Source organism: Gymnoscopelus braueri (assembly GCF_963280865.1).
Source record: "Gymnoscopelus braueri genome assembly, chromosome: 4".
Taxonomy (NCBI): Eukaryota; Metazoa; Chordata; class Actinopteri; order Myctophiformes; family Myctophidae; genus Gymnoscopelus; species Gymnoscopelus braueri.
Window position 1 is genome coordinate 34676509 of NC_137605.1, and position 23197 is coordinate 34699705.

The 23197-nt window shown below is 41.2% G+C and overlaps 1 protein-coding gene across 1 annotated transcript; it reads left to right on the forward strand.

Moving 5' to 3' along the window:
- The first annotated feature begins 3617 nt into the window (after positions 1-3617).
- Positions 3618-19747, forward strand: zhx1 (zinc fingers and homeoboxes 1). Its single transcript, XM_080426613.1, has 8 exons — positions 3618-4265; positions 6738-7065; positions 7369-7847; positions 8822-9040; positions 9639-9854; positions 10511-10675; positions 10931-12169; positions 12501-19747. Exons 2-8 carry the CDS (start codon positions 6858-6860, stop codon positions 12795-12797), a joined length of 2823 nt encoding a protein of 940 aa, XP_080282739.1. The 5' UTR covers positions 3618-4265; positions 6738-6857; the 3' UTR covers positions 12798-19747.
- Positions 19748-23197: the final 3450 nt, after the last annotated feature.

Genomic DNA, 23197 nt, shown 5'->3' on the forward strand with positions numbered 1-23197 from the left:
CTTTTTGATTTACTCGGTCTTGTCTCGGTCTCGCCCATAATTTGACTCGGTCTTGTCTCGGTCTCGCCCATAATTTCACTCGGTCTTGACTCGGACTCGGACTAAGGGACTCGGGACTCTGCCCCCACCGAGTCCACTCGAGTCCAAGACCAAGTCACTACAATGCAATTAAATCCTTTTATTATACCCATATTATGAGGAGCCTATTCACATTAACATTCTAAGAGAGCTGTCTGGCGCTTATGGACAGCTGTCTTGGAGCGCATCATCTCGTGGTTGACAGCGCAGCAGCAGCAGCAGAACACACTCTGCCATGTCCCTCTAGTTTATATTATTTTTAAATTATTTCCACTAACAGCGCAAGCTTTCCAGGTATTTATTTATTTATTTATTTATTGTGTGTTCACTGTGTAGCCTGTGGTTGTTTTAATAAACGAGATTCTCTAAAAATGATTAGAGACGGCTTTCAGTAAGGTTTCCTTGCGCACATTATTGATTGCCAGTGGCTGACAGCGCGTGTGCGCATCTAATCACAAAACCCGAGGCTTGATCAACAGAAAAATATAGATTAATACATTTGACAAAATACAGCGAAATCCCAAAATTATTAGTCTTAATATCCAGTAAGCAATAGAAATGAACTGCAAACAAATTCAAAGTTATAGGCTATCAATATCACACAAAAGTAGAGAGAAGCTGTGATCTCACCTCACAAACAAATGGACAAGAAATAAATAATCCTTTTGCAAACAACATCCATGTTCTGTTTGTTTGTCAACAATGATCTAAATGGAAAGTTTATTTCAGCTATGTGACAGTTTGACATAGTTTGAGCAATTTTTGCTGTGCAGTACAGTCCTTGTTTAAGTTCATTGCCTTCACCTGTTGTTCTGCTGTGCGCAACAGGGCATATCTCCGCCAGGCCAGGTTTACCTACCCAGGCCATGAAATTCATAGGCAGTCATCGTAGCCAATTAGAATGAAATATGCTAAAACTGACTCATGTACTGATACAGAACCGTCGCTGTTGGGTGGAAACCTTGTATGTTCCTTTTTTTTATTATTATTTAAAAACTGGTGAAAATAGCCAATCTACAAGCTTCAATTATTAATAATTAAGAAATATTATATTTTAAATAGTGCAAAATCAACTAAAGTCATTGTTAGTGCAAGTTCAATCACATTTAATTTGAATGAAAATAATTTGTGGGGAAAATACATAAAATCTGTGAATCTAATGTGATTCATATGACCCCTACTTCAGTCAGTGAAGTCCAGGGCTGAATGTGACAAATATTGAGACCAATATAACTTAGTACAAATATTGGTCATTTACCAATATGGGTTATATTACACAGATATTTATACTATTCTTGTACTATATTAAAATAAAATCATCCTTAACCTTCAAATTAAATTCATTATGTCCGTGGACTTAAAAAAAAATGCCCTGGCGTTTGGCCTTTGTGCCCTAGAAAATGACAAAAGCCCAAGTGGCCTTGCCCCTGGCCTAAAATGATGAAATTCCAGGCCTGGTCACAATGCGTCATGGGACGCATTGTGAGCTTGTAGATCTGCTTTTAAAAAAAATATATATATATAACTACTGTAGCCTGTTATTATGACATTTACATATTTAAAAACTGAAGATGCAAACGCATATTGAATGAGAGTGCGTTTAAATCGAATGTCTCACCAGTGTTTGAAACACTGATTAATTGCTGGGGTGTGAGACTTGGTTGGTCAATAACTTTACCATTCACATGTAATTCAGTCATTAAAGTAGCACATATCGATGTGCTATGTAATGATGGCTCCTTGTCATTAAAGGGGAGTAGTTTTAATTGTTCTGTCTGTAAGGAACATTAATGTGTAATGATGATAATGGCTCATTGGTCAATTTGGTCATTGTTGTTTGGTCTAGGTTTACCATTGAGATGTAATTAATTCAGTAAAAATAACTAAATAGCTAATTGCTCTGCCATTCATTAAAAGATGCAAAGAATGTTTTAAATGTCAAAATAAAAACAAAACAAAACTAGAAAAAGTGCTCCTCGGAGCACAGGTCTCCGCCAGGTCAGGTAGGTTATTGTTGCTTCCTGGTGGCACTATAACAGGCCAATGTGAAAAGGGCGGCATTTCTTCCTCTCTAGTGGGAATGTGTGTGGAAAATTTCACGGAAATCGCATGCTGCGTTCATGATTTGAGGCATTTTGTTCCAAACTGATCTATCCTGCAAACTTTGGAAGCTAATGTTAGCAAATTAGGATGCAATATGAAATATCGGACACATCCGTCTTGATCACATGACTATAGAGATACTGTGTACTGATTTGCGTGATTTTTGGATAGAATCTGAAGGAGTAATAGCAACAAATTTGTTTTACAAAAGTCAGCCTCCTGGTGGCGCTCTAACAGGCAGATGTGAAAAATGCAGGGCAAGGGTTTTTCCTTGGCCTCTAGGGAGTGTGCAAAGTTTCCTGTGGCCTGTCATAGCGCCACCATGAGGCTGATTTGAGCATTTTCTAAAAAAAAAAATTCTGGTCTCGGTCTCGACTCGGTCTCGCCTCCGGTCGGACTTGGTACTGACTTGGACTCGCTTTAGGTGGTCTCGACTACAACCCTACGTGGTACAGTCAGACAATAAAGCTACGTAAAAGGATAACACAAAAAAGTCCTGGGGACTTGTTTCCATTGTGGTCCTATGATTCAATTCATCAACAAACGGCACAAAATGTACACAATACTACATGTCGTCATAATACATAAAATAATTATTTAGGCAATAAAGCTTAATTTTATTATTTTTAAGAAGACTGTGGCTACCCTGCAACCTTCATATTACCTAAATACAAGTTTAACAGTATATAAGTATATAATTAAGTAAATAATATAATTTCTATTAAAACCGGGAAAGCATCTGTCATTTTAGATTTTTGCGTTGGCAATAAAAAATAGCAGATCTGATATTTTTGAAATATTTTTTTTAATCTTGATAGTGTGAGAACTACTGATTGTTCAAGGCATTTGTAGAATCAGCCTCAGGTCTTAATGGGTGAAAGAAATTGTGGAAAGAAAGTGTGTGTGTGTATATGTATATACTGTGTGTGTATGTGATATATATATATATATATATATATATATATATATATATATATATATATATATATATATATATATATATATATATATATATATATATATATATATATGTGTGTGTGTGTGTATATATGTATGTATATATACGTGTGTGTGTGTGTGTGTGTGTGTGTGTGTGTGTGTGTGTGTGTGTATTTGTATATATATATATATATTAATGTGTGTGTGTATATCATATATATCATATGTATATCATATGTGTGTGTATCATATATACACACAAAAAATAGTGTGTGTGTGTGTGTGTCCCCTCTTCCATGCTTCAACTAGAAGAAAAGACATGTATAGTAGGTAGTAAAGAGTTAGTAGTAATGATGTTGGCCTCTAGTGGTGGATACATAGATTTACTGCCTGTCTACTGAACGCAGCCTGAATTGACAGGTCATGTAAGGACGTGGTGGCAGCCATCCAGCCACAACCACACAAACCACCATGTTCAGTCCATGGCGCGATTTACACCGGATAATGAAAGCCTTCTCACTTAGATGAATGTAAACAACCTGACGGAGAAACACTAATGTAAACATAATGAGCAATATTATAACGTGTAAGTTTGGGGGCATTTTTTTAGTCGCCGAGGAATGACGTCAGGACGTATCACATTGAATGATGATGACGCCGTTTGATCATTAAAAAAAAAAATCTGCCATTAAAAAAATATCTTGAAAATTAGGTCAACAAACCATCACGGTTGTCTGCGGGGCCTGCGACGATGTGACCGTGGTGGCTGTTTTACTGTTTGAATAACTTTACAAGAGGCGAGGTCTTTGGTTGGAGGGGGAAATAACTGTTGCAAAAAGGACTGGAGAGATCGAGATGTCTAATGTTTTCAGCATCTGCAGACAAGCGGTGGTAGTAGTAGACTCCAGTCTCGTCGATCCGGCGACTGTCTGCCTCCCTGCTGCTCGGCGGATTTGGGGAGACCTGCGAGCCGAAACACTGCAGTCCAGGTCGGTCTGGGACTGATCGAGCGATCTGCCGGGGGGACGGGGATTCCAGGAGAGAGACTGACAGACAGTGATCTACGAGACAAAAGCTGTGGTTTCCACTGCGCAGAACCACACAACGCTGCCTGATAGCAACGCCGCACAGTACAGTAGTTAACAGTAAGTTTACCAGCAGACATGATCACAGTGTATATGACTGGCCCTGCTAACTGGGCTAGTTGTTTAGCCCACCTCACACATGCAGGCTACATGCTAGAAACAGCCATAGCTGTGCATAATGATAGACCATACAAAGACAGATATATGGCTGTCTTTGTATGGTCTATTACATTGCTTCTCAAACATTTTAATTTCAAGGACCCACCATAACTCTTGAGAGCATACACACGGGTCCATTTGGTTCTGTTTGTATGCTCTCAGAGGTACAGACCTGTAAGGGTCCATTTGGGACCCCCTCAAGGAACCCTGAGGGTCCCTGGACCCTACTTGTAGAACAACTGGTCTATTATCATGCACAGTTGGTATGAATTGGATCACATCTCAAATTTGATTTAATGCAGATTAGTGGAGCTCCCACTGGTACAAGAGTTGAGTTTGCTGAATCCACTCATACATTTATAAACAATACACATTTATTATTTATTATAACACTATTTTGTTAAGACTACCCCATTTATATTTATAAACGTTTTTTTAATGAAAAGTTGATAGCAAAGTGATTGCAGCAGTGTTAGCCATCATCTATGTGTTGCTGTTGAATGTCAATGTGCAATATGTCAAAGACGTTTGTGAAATGGCAAATTATTTTAGGTGTGTATGAATATTAATTTCTAACAATTAGGGTTTACAAACCTGGGTTCCCAGTGTCATGTAAAAGTCCTTCCTTGACACATTAGTGCAGATCCAGTACAGTATGTTAATAAACTTGTATAGCAGTAGTTTGGTATTAAAAGCATGATATGCATTAAATTATTCTTGCATTTGCTATCTCATTGTACAATACCACATTATACACAGAATAAAGTATAGCATGTATTAATGCATGTCATTTTTGGATTTTCATTTATTTATTGCAATGCATTAACACGGCATATAAAGTGACTATAGTAATGCATTATGAGCTAAATGAATTAATAGGCCACTTAGTGTTTGTGTTTGAAAATTGAATAGACTACTTGAGTGAAGCCAAGTTATGCTTATTTGATCTGTGGGTCATGTTACTCAGATCATCGATAATGCCTAATGGAGTTGGAGATTCATTAAACACTCCCAACATGTTTTATTGCAACATGTTTTATGCAACATGCCAAGCACACTGTGCACAGGTCACTTTACATCTTTTACACGCACTGCCTGTCTGGGATCAGAGGTAGCCTGTGTGTGGAACACTGCTAAGGACACGGCACTGGTCACATTACAGATTTGACATGCACAGATGTTTATAATAGATGTTTGTTTATAACCTTGGAGTAAGAACATTACACAGCACCTTCAAGACAAGCACCTTAAGCACTAGGACTGTTCTCTTTCTTGATTATTCCCTTTTCCCCCATGTTTACTATATTGTTATTATTGTTATCATTATTATTATACTATATTACTAGAGATTGGAGCGGGGGGGGGGGGGGGTAGAGGGTGGGGCTGAGAGAGAAAGACAAATGAAACACGACTAGGCCGGCGGCACCGTCCTAGTATATATTAAAGCATGGGTCTTCAACAGGGGGTCCGGGACCCCTAGGTGGTCTTCAGAGTTACAGCCGGTCGGCCGCCAAGTACGTGTGACTTTTTCTCTCTTTTTTAACATTAACCGCTAGAACGCTAGCATCCCTATTCTGTAGGGAACTGTGGCACCTAGCTGTGGAGAATTAAGAGGCAGCAAGGGTTTTGAGGTGCACAATAACAGGGTTTTTATTCAAACAAGGTGTGGGGGAGAAGACCTTGGGGAGGTGGTGGAGCTACCTGGCAAGGCCTGGGTTCGCTGGGCTGTACAGACATACTTTTGCGGACAGAGATTTGGTGGCTTATATATGATGATGATGATGATGATGATGATGATGATGATTATTACTACTACTACTACTCGGCCTACGGGCGCCACGCAAGTGGCAAGACTGGAATACATGCCTATACCCGTTAGTGCAATACCCCTTTACCTGATGTCACAAGAAGCGGTACAAACGTGACGTAAAGCTCAGCCAATCGGTTAAGCTGATGGGTCCGGTTGGCCAATCAGGGAAGCCGATGCCCACATTACCTCCCAAACACACAGAGATTCGGTGCGTCCTTCGCAGACCCGTAGACAGACGGATACAGATATTCTTGGTTTTGGAAACCGTTGGTCCGATCGAATCGCCACATGGCACTGCACACCCCTGGCTCATATAGGGCACACATGCCAAACTCGAGGCCATACAGTAAATGTGTGTGTGTGTACCTACGTGTGTGTACATACTGTACGTGTACATGTCTTATAATTCGCTTAAGGAAGGACCGGCCGGCGGGCGGGCCGGTGGACCACGTCAAACCTCCTCTCGTACAGCATACAATATATATACAGTATTATACATCTTTATGTAACTTTTTCATTACCTAATTTGTCTTCCTCTGTTTCTCTCCCTACAAATACACCAGTGAAGGACTTGAGCATGTAAACCCACACCCGCCCCAGACTCGTGAGCCTTGGCAGCAGTTCTGTTCTAGATTTCTACATCAAGTCAACGTTTATCCAAGTATCTGGAGTTTAGTTCTAGGATGTCGAGCCGCCGCCGCAAGTCAACCACGCCGTGCATGGTACTGCCATCTGATGTGGTGGAACAAGAGGTGGAAGATGTTATGGAGGGAACTGGGGAGGATGAGAAGGAGGAAGAGGAGGAAAAGAGGAAGGAAGCAGCAGAAGAGGGCTTGACTGCGGAGGAGCTTGGTCAGGCGGTGGTTGTTGTCCCCACTCCACCAGACGCAGGTGATAGTCAAGTCTCATTTTCATCATAATAACTGCCGACAAATAAAAAGATTGAACAAATCGCCCTCTATCGCAATGCTAATCCATTGTATTACTGAATATTCTGGATTGGAGATGAGCCCTGTCATCAGGGTATAGGGGACAGAGTGCAAGTGCTGCAGATCTTTTAAATACATTTAAAAAAAATCCATGAGTGAATCAGTTATTGGCTGTACAATATGTATTACCATGTGAAGGACTGGATGGGAAATATGCATATAAGGAAATACTATATCTTTCAATCAAATTGTTTGTAATTTACAGATGAGCCCAGCCTCCCAACTGCAGAGGACAGCAGTGTCCTTCGTACCTCATTGAAACATGGCACTGCCAACCCACTGGAGGAGACGAGCAGTGACCAGCCAGCCCTGGAGCAACACTGCAACGCACCAGAAGAGGGAGAGGAAGACGCTGCTGCCGTCGCTGCCATATCACTAAGCAAGACCCCCATCATGAGGATGAAGAGCAAGCCGGAACCCAAGAGGATAGCTGTGTCCATGAAGTCTGCAGACGAAGGGCTTGAGGGCTTCATCGGAGGCGGAGAAGGGGAGGAGGGAGGAGAGCAGGAGCCCATCGAAGCTCCCCTGGGGCCCATCGAAGCACCCATGACCCCCATGGAGATGCTGCTCCAGGACTCCATGAAGTTAGGAGGAGCCGGTTTGCTGGTCAACCTGCCCCCCTCAGAGCAGCACAAGAAATCGTCTTTTTTTAATCATACTGTTCTGCCAGCTGGTCTGGCACAGGTAGGAAGTTTAGACTAGAAACACTCAATTACGCAGGATGGGATGTCAGATAATTATGCACAAGATTCTATTAATCACCCTTCCAGGGAAAAGGAACGTTGATCTATATGTTTTCTCATCACCACGTCAAATTGTCTCAGAGTTATCAAATAGTCATCAATATCAAGGTACCTTTCAAGGTGCAGAATCCTGTCTCAATATGTCTTCCACTTCCTGGGGTTGCGAATTTACATTTAGCATAGAAATGTAATCTTGGCAAAAATCTAATGTATGTGTGAGCCTATACACAGTATGTGTGCGTCTGAGGTTGTTCTTCTATTTGCCGCTGATAGGCGCCGCATTTCACACTGCTAGTACAGTGCTAAGTTTAGAAATCAATATACCCTCAGCAGGCAGTGTGAGGAGGGGGAGTTGAAACTCCTTATCTGAAGAATGGAATGCTCTTGCTTTTGAACATGTATTGCGGAGAGCTTATTAAATTACTTTAAAATGAAATTGAATTTGCTTTGCTGGGCATCAACAGATGACTTAACAGGATGTTTGTTGCGGGGGCAGGGGGGGGGGCGCAGTGGAGGCTAATGAGGTTAAAGACGAGCTGTGTTGAATTGTACTCTTGAATTTCTATCTTGCTCTGATACAGACTGGTTCATCCTGAATGCATTTGTGTATTTCTTTTAGGGTAAGTGATATATAAAAAAAAGAAAGAAAAGTCAAAGCTCTACACTGTAGCTTTTTTTAATTTTTTTTTTTACTGTAGAGTCTACAATATATTCTCATAGTAATTGTTGCTATAGAGTGTCTCCAGCTCTTTAATATAAAGAAAATACATTTTCAGGTGGGTTGCCAATTTTAGCCAAATCAGGAGAGAGTACCCATTTATCAGCTTCAATTTGATAGGCTAGTGTTCCAGTTTTGATCATTGTTACTGTTGCTACTATTACCTAGTAGTCTTGACCCCCTGGCCTCCCTTCCAGGTGCTCCAGGCCCTCCAGGCCCAGCAGAGTGCTGCAGCGGCAGCAGCAGCAGCAGTGCAGCCACAGCTCCTCATCCCCATCAGCAGTATCCCATCGTACAGTGCGGCCATGGACACAAACCCTCTGCTGGGAAACACCTACAAGAGGTTCCCTTACCCTTCCATGGCCGAGATCGCCAGCTTGGCTGCACTGACCCAATTCACAGAGGAACAGATCAAGGTATACAGTAGCTGAGACTGGGACGATATACAGAATATAATGTCCATATCTTTGTATTACTTTAGTGGGATTTAGAACACATGCTTTTTGAAGGCTCATAGCAAAAGTTACACCGTTACAGACTTCCACTGCACTTCCATTTTGCTATTGTTATGTATTACCTTAACATTAAGACCTGAGGCCGATTCTACAAATGCCTTCTAAATCAGTTTTCTGAAAAGCTTATGTTGCTATATCAGTGGTCCTCAAACCTTTTCATGTCAAGATTATATGTATTTGGCCGCAGACCCCCATATCTAAATATATTTGTTCCAGGTACCACCAGAAGCAAAGTTTTGAGTTAAAAATGATCGCTTTAAACATATATCTATTTATATTTTTCAAAGATTTCCACACATTTTCACGATTTTTCAAAAATAGCAGATTTACAAGCTCGTAGTGTGGAACGAAGTGACGCGCTGTGAGCTTGTATATCTGCTATTGTTGAATAGCGTGAGTATAAAATAATGCTTTTTAGCTAAGATCTAAAATGACACAGATGCTTTCCCGGTCTTGATGGGTTAAAAGACACTTAAAATCCACTTCATCTGTGTTACAGGTGTGGTTCTCGGCTCAGCGGTTGAAGCACGGTGTCAGCTGGACACCAGAGGAGGTGGAGGAGGCCAGGAGGAAGCAGTTTAATGGCACTGTGCACACGGTGCCCCAGACCATCACTGTCATACCAGCTCACCATCTGTCAGCGGCTGCCAATGGCCTCCAGTCCATCCTCCAGACCTGCCAGATAGTGGGCCAGCATGGGCTGGTGTTCACACAGGTAGATAAGACAAGAATATGTGGTCTATATAGTCCATATTCACATGGCAGCCATTTTGCTCTTACTTCAGACCATATTCACCTCTGTGTGAATATGGTCAGTGATTAGAGTTGGTTTGAGAGGATTGACAAATTGACTTATCCTGGTTTGATTTAACTTGAATCAACACAATTCTGACTTGCCACTGACTTGAACTGACTTAGTAACTGGACCTAGCTTTTTTTCTTCACGCTCACAAAAGGCTGCACACTACCATCAGAATTCTTTATGTTTGTTTGTTTGTTTGTTTGTTTTGTGCTCTCATTTTCTAACACAGACTCATCTATCATGACTCTGAGGAAGATGCAGTAGCATCGAAACGTCAGTCTTCTCTTTTTGTACTTAATAAAAGAGGTTTCAATTGCCAGAGCTGCTCCAGTGTCTTCTCTACATTATGCTGTGTTGTCCTGCTCCTGTGATGCACCGGGCTTGCCTACGTTTGGCTGAGGCGCACCAGTACACTCCCTTTCTTCACAGACTCATCTTCATTAGTAGCACTCTTTTTTTGGGGGACCCACCAGAAATAGACTAACAACCTTTTCTTGGTACCTATCCTTATTCATCTCTCCTAAATCTTTATCTATTAATCCTTATTCGTTTTCTGTCTCTCGCTGTAGTTGGGTCCAGGTGGCCACCTTCCAGTAACCAGCCCCATCACACTGACTGTGGCTGGGCTACCAAGCCAATCCCAGAGCTCCAAGGGAGCATCCTGCCAGCCGAGCCCAGGGAACAGTGAGTTGAAACGGGCCACCACTGTCCAACCACCCTCCCTTTCTCCACAGGTACAAATATATCATAGTATAGTTACAGATATTACAATTATTTTACCATGGGATGCTTGCTACAGTCTCAGTGTTATTATTTGATAATATATCATGGTTATCCAAGCAAATACTGTATTACAGCTCCCATCTCCAACAATTTGACTTCAGCCCTAGTTTGGTTAGCTAAGTATTTTCTGCTTGCAGTTTGTCAGCAGAAAAAGTCAACCCTTGAAATTGTCCAATCTTTAATGCACCCGATTCCGCCCCTCCCAGGAAAACTCAGCCCTCAATGACACATTCAGCCTGCGACCCAAGAAGTCTAAAGAGCAGCTGTCTGAGCTCAAAACTAGCTACCTGAAGAACCACTTTGCCAGTGATGCCGAGATTGCACGGTTAATGAAGCTCACCAGCCTGACCAAGGGAGAGATCAAGAAGTGGTTCAGTGACACCAGGTACAACCAGCGAAACTCTAAGACCAGCAACGTTATTGTCTTCCACGACGGACCAGTTCGAGGTGACGGCAGCAACGCCACTATTGTCATTGACTCGAGCGACGAGACCCCCGTGTCTCCCCCTCCCCCCCGCACACCCCCCGTGAAGGAGAAGGAGTCGCGGCCCAAAACGTGGAACCCTTTCCCCGACTTTACCCTGCAGAAGTTCAAGGAGAGGACCCCGGAGCAGCTGGTGGTACTGGAGGAGAGCTTTGAGAAGGGCAGCACTCCGTCAGACGAAGAGCTGACCCGTCTGAGGGCGGAGACCAAACTGACACGGAGGGAAATCGACGCCTGGTTCACCGAGAGACGGAAGGCGCCGCCGCCCGCCGCCCCCTCCTCCTCCGAATCACCAGAGGACGGACGCATGGAGGTGGACGGAGGAAAGGGAGGTGAAGGAGGACGAGCAGGAGGCGGAGTGGCCTCCCCTTCGTCGTCCTCCTCCTCCTTGTCATCTCGAAAGGGGAGCCAGACACCTCCCGGCGGACGCGGAAAGCAGCGGCTCGTGGCCAGCAGTGGCGGCAAAGACATCAGAGATAAGAGTAAGAAGACTCCTGAGCAGCTCCATGTCCTGAAGAGCGCCTTCGTGCGGACACAGTGGCCCACAGCGGAGGAGTACGAGCAGCTGTCGGCAGAGAGCGGCCTCCCCAGGTCCTACATTGTCAACTGGTTCGGGGACTCGCGCTACTCCTGGAAGAACGGCAATCTCAAGTGGTTCTTCCAGTACCAGAGTGGCAGTGTAGAGGGACTAAATGGCGGAGGAGGAGCAGGAGGCAGCAAAACAGGAAGCCCAGGCAACAGCCGGAAGAGACGCGTCAGGAACCGCGGCTGGGGGCGCTCCCGAACCAGGAAGCAGCCAAAAAGGTCTGCCTCCTTCAGTGTGGATGTCGACAGGCCCCCTCGGGCGATAAAATTCAAGAGTGGGCGGGACATCCTGAAAGAATACTACCTGAAGCACCGCTTCCTCAACGAGCAGGACCTGGACGAGCTTGTCGCCAAGAGCAACATGAGCTATGAACAGGTGAACAGAGTTGTGAATGGAATGTCATTAATACTCTTGATGTCCAACTAGGGGTGCACAAATTTATCAAACTAATCGATTTAGTCACAAAATACAAAAAATAATCGATGATCAATAATTTAATAAAATAATAGTAAAATGCCCTATATTGGGCATGTTCTTATATAAAATATTTAAACTATTTTTGCATGACACCTTTGTGCGACAAAGGTTAAGTGGCTTAAGTGGTTAATAGATTCGTTGACATTTTCTTTTTTCGAAAAAGTAAGCTAAGAAATGAATGAATAGTCGCAGCCGCATGTCCAACATGTTCTCTCTCCCTGGATGGCAGGTTAGGGAGTGGTTTGCTGAGGTCCAGAGACGGTTGGACGTGGGGGCAGATCCCTTCCTAGAGCCGACTGTAGGGAGGAACGATGGAGGAGAGGAAGGAGGCGAGGAGGAGGGAGAGGAGACACAGGGCGAGGCGGCGATGGCCACTGAGGATCAGAGAGCCACACCAGTGGGAGAGGAGGATGAGGAGGAAGAGGAGGAAGAGGAGGAGGATGAGGAGGGCGACGAGTCTGATGAAAGTGAGGTCTGGGAACCATCTCGTAGTGTTAGGAAGTCCCTGTCAGGTTCTGAAGATTAGTGGTAGTAGGAATCTGTGGTCTGAAAGATTACAGAATGTTACCAATATTCTAAAAAAGTCGGTCATGTAAATATTGAGACAGTAGGCTGACATTTTTTACCTACTGTGTACTATGAAATTGAATGCTTTGTATTTGTCGTGTCATGATAATGGGCTCACATTGTCCTCCATGGTAAACCATGTTGAAATTCTAAGTGCAACAGAAAATCCTGTCACTGTCCCAATATTGTACTATTGACTGTAAATGAGGCACAAAAGGTGAGAGCAGAATCACTGTAAAGATATAAGTTACATTTACTTGCAAACCATTGATAGCACACCAAATAACAAAAGAGTAAGCTACTTGGATCACACTATTTTTCATCATCAGAGCCTTATTAATAAAAACACATGTCTGAGGGTTGATAGTTCCCGAGAATAACCAAAGGCTGTCATTGGCTGGTAGCTGAATTAGTCAAACAGAAATAAATTGCACAGGGAGTGGCACCATGGATTTAATGGACAATGGAATCTTTTTATGGACACTCTAAAGGAAACCTGTAATTTACACATGTACCCTGTCCCTTGTTAAATCTGGACATACTGCCTGCTAGTAAGGGCTACTAACCAGGCAAAATGATCCTCTGTGATGCTGATTTTTCCTGTATCCAGTGCGGTTCTGGGTAGAAGTATTTGTCATGTCCTAGTTTAGAATAGGCCTATATCAGTGTTGTTTGTAGCCCACATTTTGACTTTGTGAAGGTTTAACCGTTGTTGCAGGCAAACTGCACGCATAGACTTAAAGCATTATGTGGTATGTTTAAAGGGTGCTTATCTAAAACCATGAGGTGACAATTTCATGATGTCCCCACAGCAAACAACTAAAGAAAACGGAATATGCACAGTGCACACCTTGCCCACTTCTAGCCCCTTTCAACATCTATTTGTGGAGTGGTTTGACATTATTTTTAAATGTTGTCACACACATTTAGTTACATGTGTGTAGCTTTGTGTTGTGCACTACAGTGGCTATACCTTAATCAGTGCTGAGAATAATATCAGCCTACTGAACAAGAGAAGTTGGCTGAAATGACTATAATTGATAATGTTGATACTTCAACCATTATACATTTACATGCAATCAGTCATTCAACATTTTCATATTTCTCAGAGATACAGGCCTAACAATGAGACAACCTATCTTGAGAATGAATGCCAAGAAAGAATGCACTCTTTAAAAGGATGTTCTTAAATAATGCGTAATATATCAATAACCTTCCCTTTGTTATAGCTTATTGTTAATATGTTTGCTATGTAATTTTGTTTGGCTAATTTATATTTCTGCAAGAGAACAGTGATATAATAATATTAATAATAATCATTATTATTATTATTATTATTATTATTATTATCACTTATTTTACATTCAGATATTCTGGATAATTATGCAAAATATCCTTAAGATGCACTGTATTAACATCTGTGTGATCTGTAGTTTGAGAATACTCCCTGTGCTATTATTAACACAACTTTTTAAAGAGTGGATTCAGATGATGGAGACCAATGCGGTGCCAAAGTTAAACTAGTGAATGTGTTGTACTAACCTACGCTGAGGAATGACAGAGTATGCCACATACTGCAGGACATTTTTATGAACTGTATAATGGCCACTGTGAGGCAGACCTGAGTCAAGTGATTATAGAAATTCTCAAGAAATTGTGTTTTCCTCAAAAAGTCTCTAAAATGGGATTTGCTGCAACTTTGTTGATCCACAATTCATCACTTTGGCATGAGTATTATTTGATACAGTGAATGGACCTCCACCACCACCATTTCACCAAATCAATCCATGCCTTTATTGTATAGTTTTCTTAACCACATGAACCCTAGCGTCCCGATTCTGGCCATGTCATAATGGGCATATACAGATATACAAGATCACAATGCATCCCGTTGTAGATCAACTATTTTCGGCAAAGAGCTTTGGTGTAGACTCTACACCAAAGCTCTTTGCCGAAAATAGTTGATCTACATTGTAGAGGGAAGGAAGGAGGGGTCAAGTACAGACCTCTGGGGAACCAGAAGTATGTAGGGTTTAAATGGTTAAAGTCTGTCAGGACTGGCTCACAAAAAGGATGGGAATTGCACTGTTTGGGAGATGGGCACAAGATGAATGAATACTACTGGATCCACTCTGATAAAAGTGCTACAAGTTCAACCAGTGCCCAAATTACTTAGGCCCAGGGGTTCTTAGATGATTTCAGAATGAGACTACTTACGTACTTGCTGATTGCAAAGTGAGTCTAGGGTGCATAGAGTATGCTTCTTTGAGACTCCAATTCAGGTTGTGATGTGTATCCACCAACCTGTTGCATACAATATAATATAATGCTCATGCCCTTTATTAAAGCTATATGAAAATGGATAATAAGGCAAGGCAAAGACAGTTTTGTGTGATTTGAATGTTTTTAAGTAGTATGTCATCTACCTGTACAGGGTAAAGAGCTACTGTAATGACATACAGTATGAGGAGAGCACTTCTAAAGGCCACAACAACTCCATTGAGGCTCCTGCACACCTTGTCTCTGTGGGACCGGGGATAAGAGACTGATCTCAGACCCAGGCTCTGTAGAACGTAGTACTTATGTGGTGATGTGGATCTTTAAGAATTAGGAACCCATATTTTGAGAAACAGCATTTGTAGCATTTCAATTTGTATTTTGACTCAGTTCTGCAGTGAAAATAAAAGAGTGAAGCACCTAAATTTAAAATAACAGTGCACTTTGTCCACTTGTGCTTATAGTGGAATAAAAACTGATGAGGCACCTTATTCTCTTATTATACCATGAAATGGCTCTGAGAGACCAAACCCATTTTGTATGATTATGAACTAAACCAGTGTTTTGCCTTTTTTAATCTCCTCAACTTGAGGAATCTTACCAGTTGCCCCGCTTTTATAATAATATATACTGTATTGTTTGAGAGTTGGATGTTTATAAAAGACCCCTTTAGAGCAATCACCCTCCAGTTTCTTTTAACTAACTTGCACAATATAACTTTCAGTTTAAAATGTTGCTCCTTTTGAAACTGTGCTTGTGTTTTAGTTACAGGGCATTTTGTTATGTTATGTTTGGATACAGAGGTATTCTTTATGTAATGTTTAGGGAAATAGAATGATAGGGTTTAATTTGTTATTCTAATTTATGTCCCAATATGCTGCATGTTCATTTGGTCTGTTCAGCTTTTAGATTTTCTAACTTGTAAAGTACTGTCTTTCTCTGTCTATTTCTCTTCCACTCACTCTCTTTCTCCCCTACTCCACTATTGTAATATTTATGCCAAGATTCTTGATGTGCACTTCCAGAGACATTCTGTACAGTATAAGCAATGTCCTGTTCGCTCTGGCCTACCTTACGAAGGACTGGGTACAGAGACAGAAAGACGCAGCGCTACTGACTTTTGAATGGACTGATAAACTCATGCCCTGTACAGACATTTTGGAAATAACACAGTTTCGTACAGCATCTGCTGTGTGGAAGGAATTGTTCAAAATGATGCCTGAAGAAACAGCACAGCTTTCCCTGAACCTTATTGTGGAAGGGATAATCACCAAATACTGTTCCATTCTCAAACTGTTCTCAATACACTTTGCTGTACAGTTCAAAAGTTGTCTCATCTCATCTCCATTTTTTCACGGACAGACAAAAATGAAGCTCTGAAAAGATAAACCTCTGTGCCTACATGGCTGTTTTGCTTGTTTGGGTAGAATTTCACCAAATTGACAAGATCATGAATGTTTTGGACATTTGATGTTAGGAAGTATCTTCTGGTATCGAAAGGCATGTGTTGAAATTAAGTTGTGATGCATGACCAAACTGCTTCTGCTAAAAGATGCCTAGTCTCTGAAGTTGGCATCTGAGACTTCGCCTTGAAAGAGATACCTGGAATTTAGAATTGTACTGTTATAATTTTTCATCTATGCACTTGTCACATTGTAGAGGAAATTCAATCCAATTCAAATTTCAGCATACATCAATGAAATCAATGACTGACCTTACCCACAAGCTAACCTTGCAACACAGTAACAATTGGTTTCAATGAGGAAGATAAACAGCTGTTTTTATAGTAACTGAGAAACAGATGTTGAAAATACCACATTGTGACAACTGCCTGGTCATGAAAAACCTTAAGATAAAAGTCTATAAAAACAATTCAAAATGTTATGGTATTCTTCTAGTCCAGTACTGCATGCAATAACTGAGATGATCAACTGCTCATTTTGTACATACAGTATTTGGGCTGGTTTACTAGGCACAGGGGAGGCCTAGTCTGAGTAACTCTTTATAGGATTAATGTAATTTGGAGGTGGTGGTGGGGACTAAAATGTCTAACCTTTACCTCACAATGGACACATGGACACTATAATATGGATACATTTGTTTAAAAAAAAAGAATACTCTGTAACCCAGAGATGTGATTTTATAGACATTACACTGTATATTCTGCATCAGGAGGGTCATTTCATTCCAGGGATATTTTGATTTCACTTGATGCTCTAGCCACGAATTACAACTATTATCGATAGATAGACTTTTAGATACAGTAGATAGATGGATAGATGGATAGATGGATGGATAGATAGATAGATAGATAGATAGATGGAAGTTATCAGCAGTTTACCTGGTGAAGGTTTAATTAATGTCCATGAGGCTGGTCATGTGTTAATTCCATGTCCTATAGGTGCTATGTTACATGCTGGTACTCCATATTTTAGTGTTTCTACAAAGACAGGCTTTATCTCTTCCCTAGTATCCAGCCCAATGTCTTTTACAATATTCGCTCATGTGTTACTAAACAGTCTGTTTTAAATGGTTTTATATGTTTCTATTTATGAAAATCATGTCACTGCAACTCCTTTGTCAAGATACCAATGGATTGCTCGTTACAATATATACAATAGAATAGTGTTTTTGAAATATATTCAGATTTAGAGATCATCAGTCATTGTAGCCCAATGGGGCTTTTTGCTACTTTGGTTGCATTCTGCCTGTGCAATGCAGCATGGAGTCAGAACATGTGCAAAGTTGAAATTTGTGGAGAGTGGGGTGAACTTGCACTCCTTTTTGGTGTTCCTGTATTTGGATACAGGAACACATGAACGTGAACAAACGAGCAGTGCTTGATAAATACATTGTTAAATTACTAAAGAATCATGTCCTTTATTGAAAGGACTTTAAGTGTCTTCAAACCCTGTAACCCTTTAAATTGCAGCTCCCTTATTTGCAGACTTATGATGCAGATATACACTTTACACAGTGTCAATTATGGTTTATTATCAGGAAACTAGAAATACTGTAAAGAAAGTGAGAGGGAGACTCAAATTACCGCAATCAGAATAGTCAATATTCTATATTGATTGTATCCAAAGATATGCAGAAAAAGCATATTGGTTGTAAAGGAAACCATTGGTCTCAATTTCAGTGTGATCCTATTAGCTATAAATTGAAGCGTTCCTCTGTGTTTCTGTATATTTTACTTGGTCTGCTGATGTGCTAGTGCTTGTGAGTTCTGATTCTATCCGACATCCATCATATATCCCAGTTATCCTTGTGCAGTAGATCTATGCGTTAACATTGTGAACTGAGTAGTTACCTGCCGTCTTATCATGCACATTTCATATCTGTATCCTTTGCTATACTTCCGCTATTTCTCACTAGTCCTCACTTGTTTTCTGTATATCTAGAACAACAATCCCTGTTTGTAGCTGTTGAATGTTAGTGATAACGCAGCGGTTCAAACTGTTTAACTCTTTAAGGACTGGTTTCTCTGGCACATATCAAGCCTTATCAGTACTTGAATTTGGTTTATCTCCTATACATTCATGAATTTGTGATGGGAACTTCCACTCTCTACCACTTGACAATGGGGTTTTGTATTCCCCCTACCCATTGACAGTTTTTGCTCGAGGTAATTGCATGATCTTTGTGTGCTTAGGAGACCAGTCCTTATAAAAGTTGTTATTCTTCTGTTCTTCTGTTTTTTTCTTTTTACAGACCTTTGAACTATGTACTAGGTTACAAACTTCAAAAATGTTCTTTCTCTGATTATCTTTATTTAACACAGCTCAAATTTCCAGTTAGTGACAAGTCGGTTCCCTGGATACTGCAAAACAATACAATTATATTCTTCATTATCTCAATCATAGATATAAACGTTTAGATGTGTTGTAAGCTCCCTACTTCCATGTTCACAGGCACCTACTTCTCTGGGTGAACCCATGACACTTCTTGCTATGGATACCATAACCAACAGATATTCATATTGAGCACAGAGACCCCATGGAATGATATGGAAGCACAGCATTGCTTTAAATGGCAATGTCAGTGCTATACATTTATTTCTATGATCACAATGTACTCCATTCAACAATATGCTGCAGTATCTTAAATATGAAAAATTGAGCAAACAATTTATTGGGCAAAAAAATATTGTAATGTCTTGCAGCATATATCAGATGCCACAACTATGTACCCTATCTGTTCCATCTGTATGATTAACTCTTATCCAGTCCAGTCCCTCTAATTGGTAGAAGGGTTCTTGGTATGTAACCGACAAAAAGTGAGATCCTTACTAGCCTAAGGAGATATTTTGGCTTGTATATAAGTATGATTTGGCCTATTCTGTGTCTTTGGAACTGACTTTCCCACATTTAAATAGTATATCACCCAATGCCTGTATCCAAGATCTGATCAAAGATAAGAGTGACTACTGTAAATGCTAAAGCAAGCCTGTAATCACTCCTACAGGATTGCTTAAGAGTTCTTAACTCATTCTAGGCCCCTGTAATTTGTGTTAGCTTTAGCTGTGCCACAGAGGCAAACAATTTGTGCAATGTTATTAATTTAAATCCCAACTGATGTTGAGGCTGTGGCTTGATTTAGCAAAAAAGATTTATATTTTATACTTGTTTGAGGACAAAAATTCAATAAATTTGGATGAAAAGATGTTTTTGTGTTTATGAATGTTGTATTCAGAGTAAATAATAAGTAGAGTTCAGGGAATTAACCTAACCTACCCTTTTTCTATGTACTAAAGAACTAATAAATGCAGCCATGTCTGACATAACTTGTCATGATATAATATAGATTGGATAATTTCATTGTAGCTCATTGCTGTAACTCTGGGGCAGGATGATTGTATCTTAAACAATCTAACTCGATTTGGCCATGATACTGACATAATATTGAAACTAGAAAATGGGCTCCTCGGAGCACAAGTCTCCGCCAGCAGACCCGTGCTATTTTAATAGCACGGGTCGTCTTGGTAGAACGGGTCGTCTTGGTAGAATGCGCGTGGTTTTTGGTGTTCTGCAGGGGCGACTGAATATGTAGTGTCTGCATCTAAAAAAAAATCTTCTTGTGTGTCATATGGGAGTCCTCGTAATTGACTGGTTTGTTCAAATGCTTGTCTGTCTTCTTCATCTTCATTGTCTTGAACAGTTTCAGCAGTTGATTGGTGTGTTTGATCTATGTCAGTTTTCTCTAGTGCTACATAATGTATTTGATCAAGGTGGCCAATTGTTACAGTATTAAGACTTCGGCCTTGTTGTGGGATCAATTCAACTCTATAGTCCTCTTCTGTGTTACTGTTGTAGATGAGTATGCTTTCTTAGCTTTGGCCTTCTGCGCCTTTGCTTGACCAATGTTAGGTGTTCTCAGAGGGACACACACACGCACAGACGGGTAATTTGTACTGGAAGGTACTGTTCCAATCAAGACTGATTGATCCTGTCTTACCTCACTTCAAAAAACATAAATGGCTTTTTGAAGTGACACACCTATTTATAGGATTTTATTTCGTCATGCGTCCCTCTAGCCAATCAAAGGCATTGGTGTCAACATATTGACACGTGTCACGTGGAGCTTGACCAATGTTAGCTTGGCTAGGAGGGAGGTGAACACACGGCGGGACGAAGCGAAAACATACTCTCCGCCTCCGGCGGAGACAATGATACTGACCATGATACTGATGACCGAGATACCGACCATGGTAGTCAGTACAATAGTCATTAACCATCCTAACCTAACATGATACTGTTGATGTCCTGTACTGTAGATGTAGCCAGCATAAGTGATGTGGAAAAAGTATTATGGTCAGTGGAGTCTTCTTTCACCATATTCTTCACTAGTGGGCTCTTGACCACGCTGGGCCCCCCCCCCAGGAATTTTTAAACAGAGTAGATGTAATTTCCAGTATTCTGGTGGATTTGGGGAGTTTGACACTTTTATCAGCCTTTACTTACATAGGATCCATTAAAAAGTAGCAATAAAAGAGCCATATTTAATAATAACCACTAATTACTTAAAAATGACTATCTCATTTATTCAGACATAAAGCGACAGTAAAAGAGTAACATTCCCATTCTCAAACAGGATAAGAACAGGATAAATGGAAGAACAGGAGACATCCAGGAGATGGGGTCAAATAACAGGGGTCTCCTGGGGAGAACAGAAGGGTTGGCAGGTCTGAGTGTGGTGTAGGCAAACACCAAGAGAGAAGGGTACAGGCAGGGGCATTTTTGTTAAAATAAATATTAAATATCTGCTCTATAGTGATAGGAATTATTGCTAGAGTCTTTGTTCAGTTACAGGAGTCTCCCGTCTCTCCAGCTCTTTAGTAAACAGAAAATGTATGTTCAGGTCGGGATACCAATTGTATCCAATCAGAGGAGAGAACTCACACAGGATAGAGGAAAAACAAGTTAATTTGGAAGTGATGACACAAGGAAATAAGCAGACAAATTGGAACTGGGACACTGATGAATGATCAGAATGAATCAGGCGAGAGTACCAATTTATCATTCATTTTTATCATACTCTCGCCTGATTGGCTGAAATTGGCAACCCACCCCAAGTTTCAGTTATCATTTATCAAGATGTTTATTTGAGAAGTAGGTCTACAACAACATATTTTACTGGCTTTTTCCAAACAAAAAAGAAGGTTAATTGTTGTGGGGGTGCAGTCCTGTTGAACCCGTACAGAAAAGGCACTAGGCCTACTTTAAAAGTCGTCAGAAATTCCCTCACAATAATGTGAGGCTCACATTATATCACGCACTTAGTCTTCGTGTCTCTGTACCGGAATGGCATTGAGGACGTCCATGGCCCTCTTGGTCTGCTCCTCCTCAAGCATACAGCTGGACATGGCATAAAAGCAATCCTTGAAGAACTGCAGGTTCTCCCCGTCCATGTTGTATCTGGCCAGAACCAGGCTCACACGGTGAGCGTCTGAGGCTAAGGTCGACGCATTCCCCTCTGAAGTTGAGGTCGACTCATTTTCCTCATCCTCCGAGTCTGTCTCTGTGATATCAGACTGCTTTGCTGCTAGTTGGGATTTCAGCTCCTCCACCTTTGTTCTCCTCAGTTCAGTCTTGGCTGGAAAGGTCTTGTTGAATGACTTATGACGGGTCCTAAAGTGTCGTTCCAAGTTCCCCTTCTTCACCATGGCTGAGCAGTGGTTGCAGATGAGACACATGCATTTTCCCTCCGACAAGACGAAACAATAATCCTCTTCCCATTCTGGGTGGAAATGGTAGTTCCTTGGTCTCTTGGTGCCTCTTCTAACTCTTCCTCCTGAACTCATTCTGAATTCTGCTTATATTGGCTCGTCAGTTGTGTCTGTAAACACAACACTGTCTGCAGTTTAGGAAGTTAAGCGATGCAGCTGCAGTGAGCGACTTATTTACCTTTCTGCTGCTCAGAGTCATTCATAACCCGCGAAAGAAGGGAGCCAATTAGAATAAGGCCTGGTACGTAACGTAGTGACGTCAACGTCGCCGCCATATTGGGCAGGGCAACTTGCCATAAGAGCAGTAGTTATTTTTTTCATGTCAAGGACCCCCAAATTAATATATATTTTGGCTGCGGACCCCCATCTGAAAATGTTGTGTTCCAGAGACCCCCCTCACACTTCTGTCTCCCATGGGTAACTCTGAGGAGAATGTTAAACTTCTCTGAGTGTTCGAGATATTTATGCATCGGCTTCTCTGATTGGCCAACCCAAACTGTCACTGTGCCGCTTTAATGATTGGCCAAAAGTGACAGCGAATGCAATGGAACAGAAAGTAGACAGACAAAAACCATAGTATGGAAGTAGGTCTATGTGATAGAAGAATTGCAGTAATTGAATGTCATCTTTATTAAATTCAAAGAAAATTGAGAGGGAACTAGAAAATGTGCTCCTCGGAGCACAAGTCTCCGCCAGCAGACCCGTGCTATTTTAATAGCACGGGTCGTCTTGGTAGAATGCGCGTGGTTTTTGGTGTTCTGCAGGGGCGACTGAATATGTAGTGTCTGCATCTAAAAAATGTTCTTCTTGAAGCAATGTGTCATATGGGAGTCGTCGTAATTGACTGGTTTGTT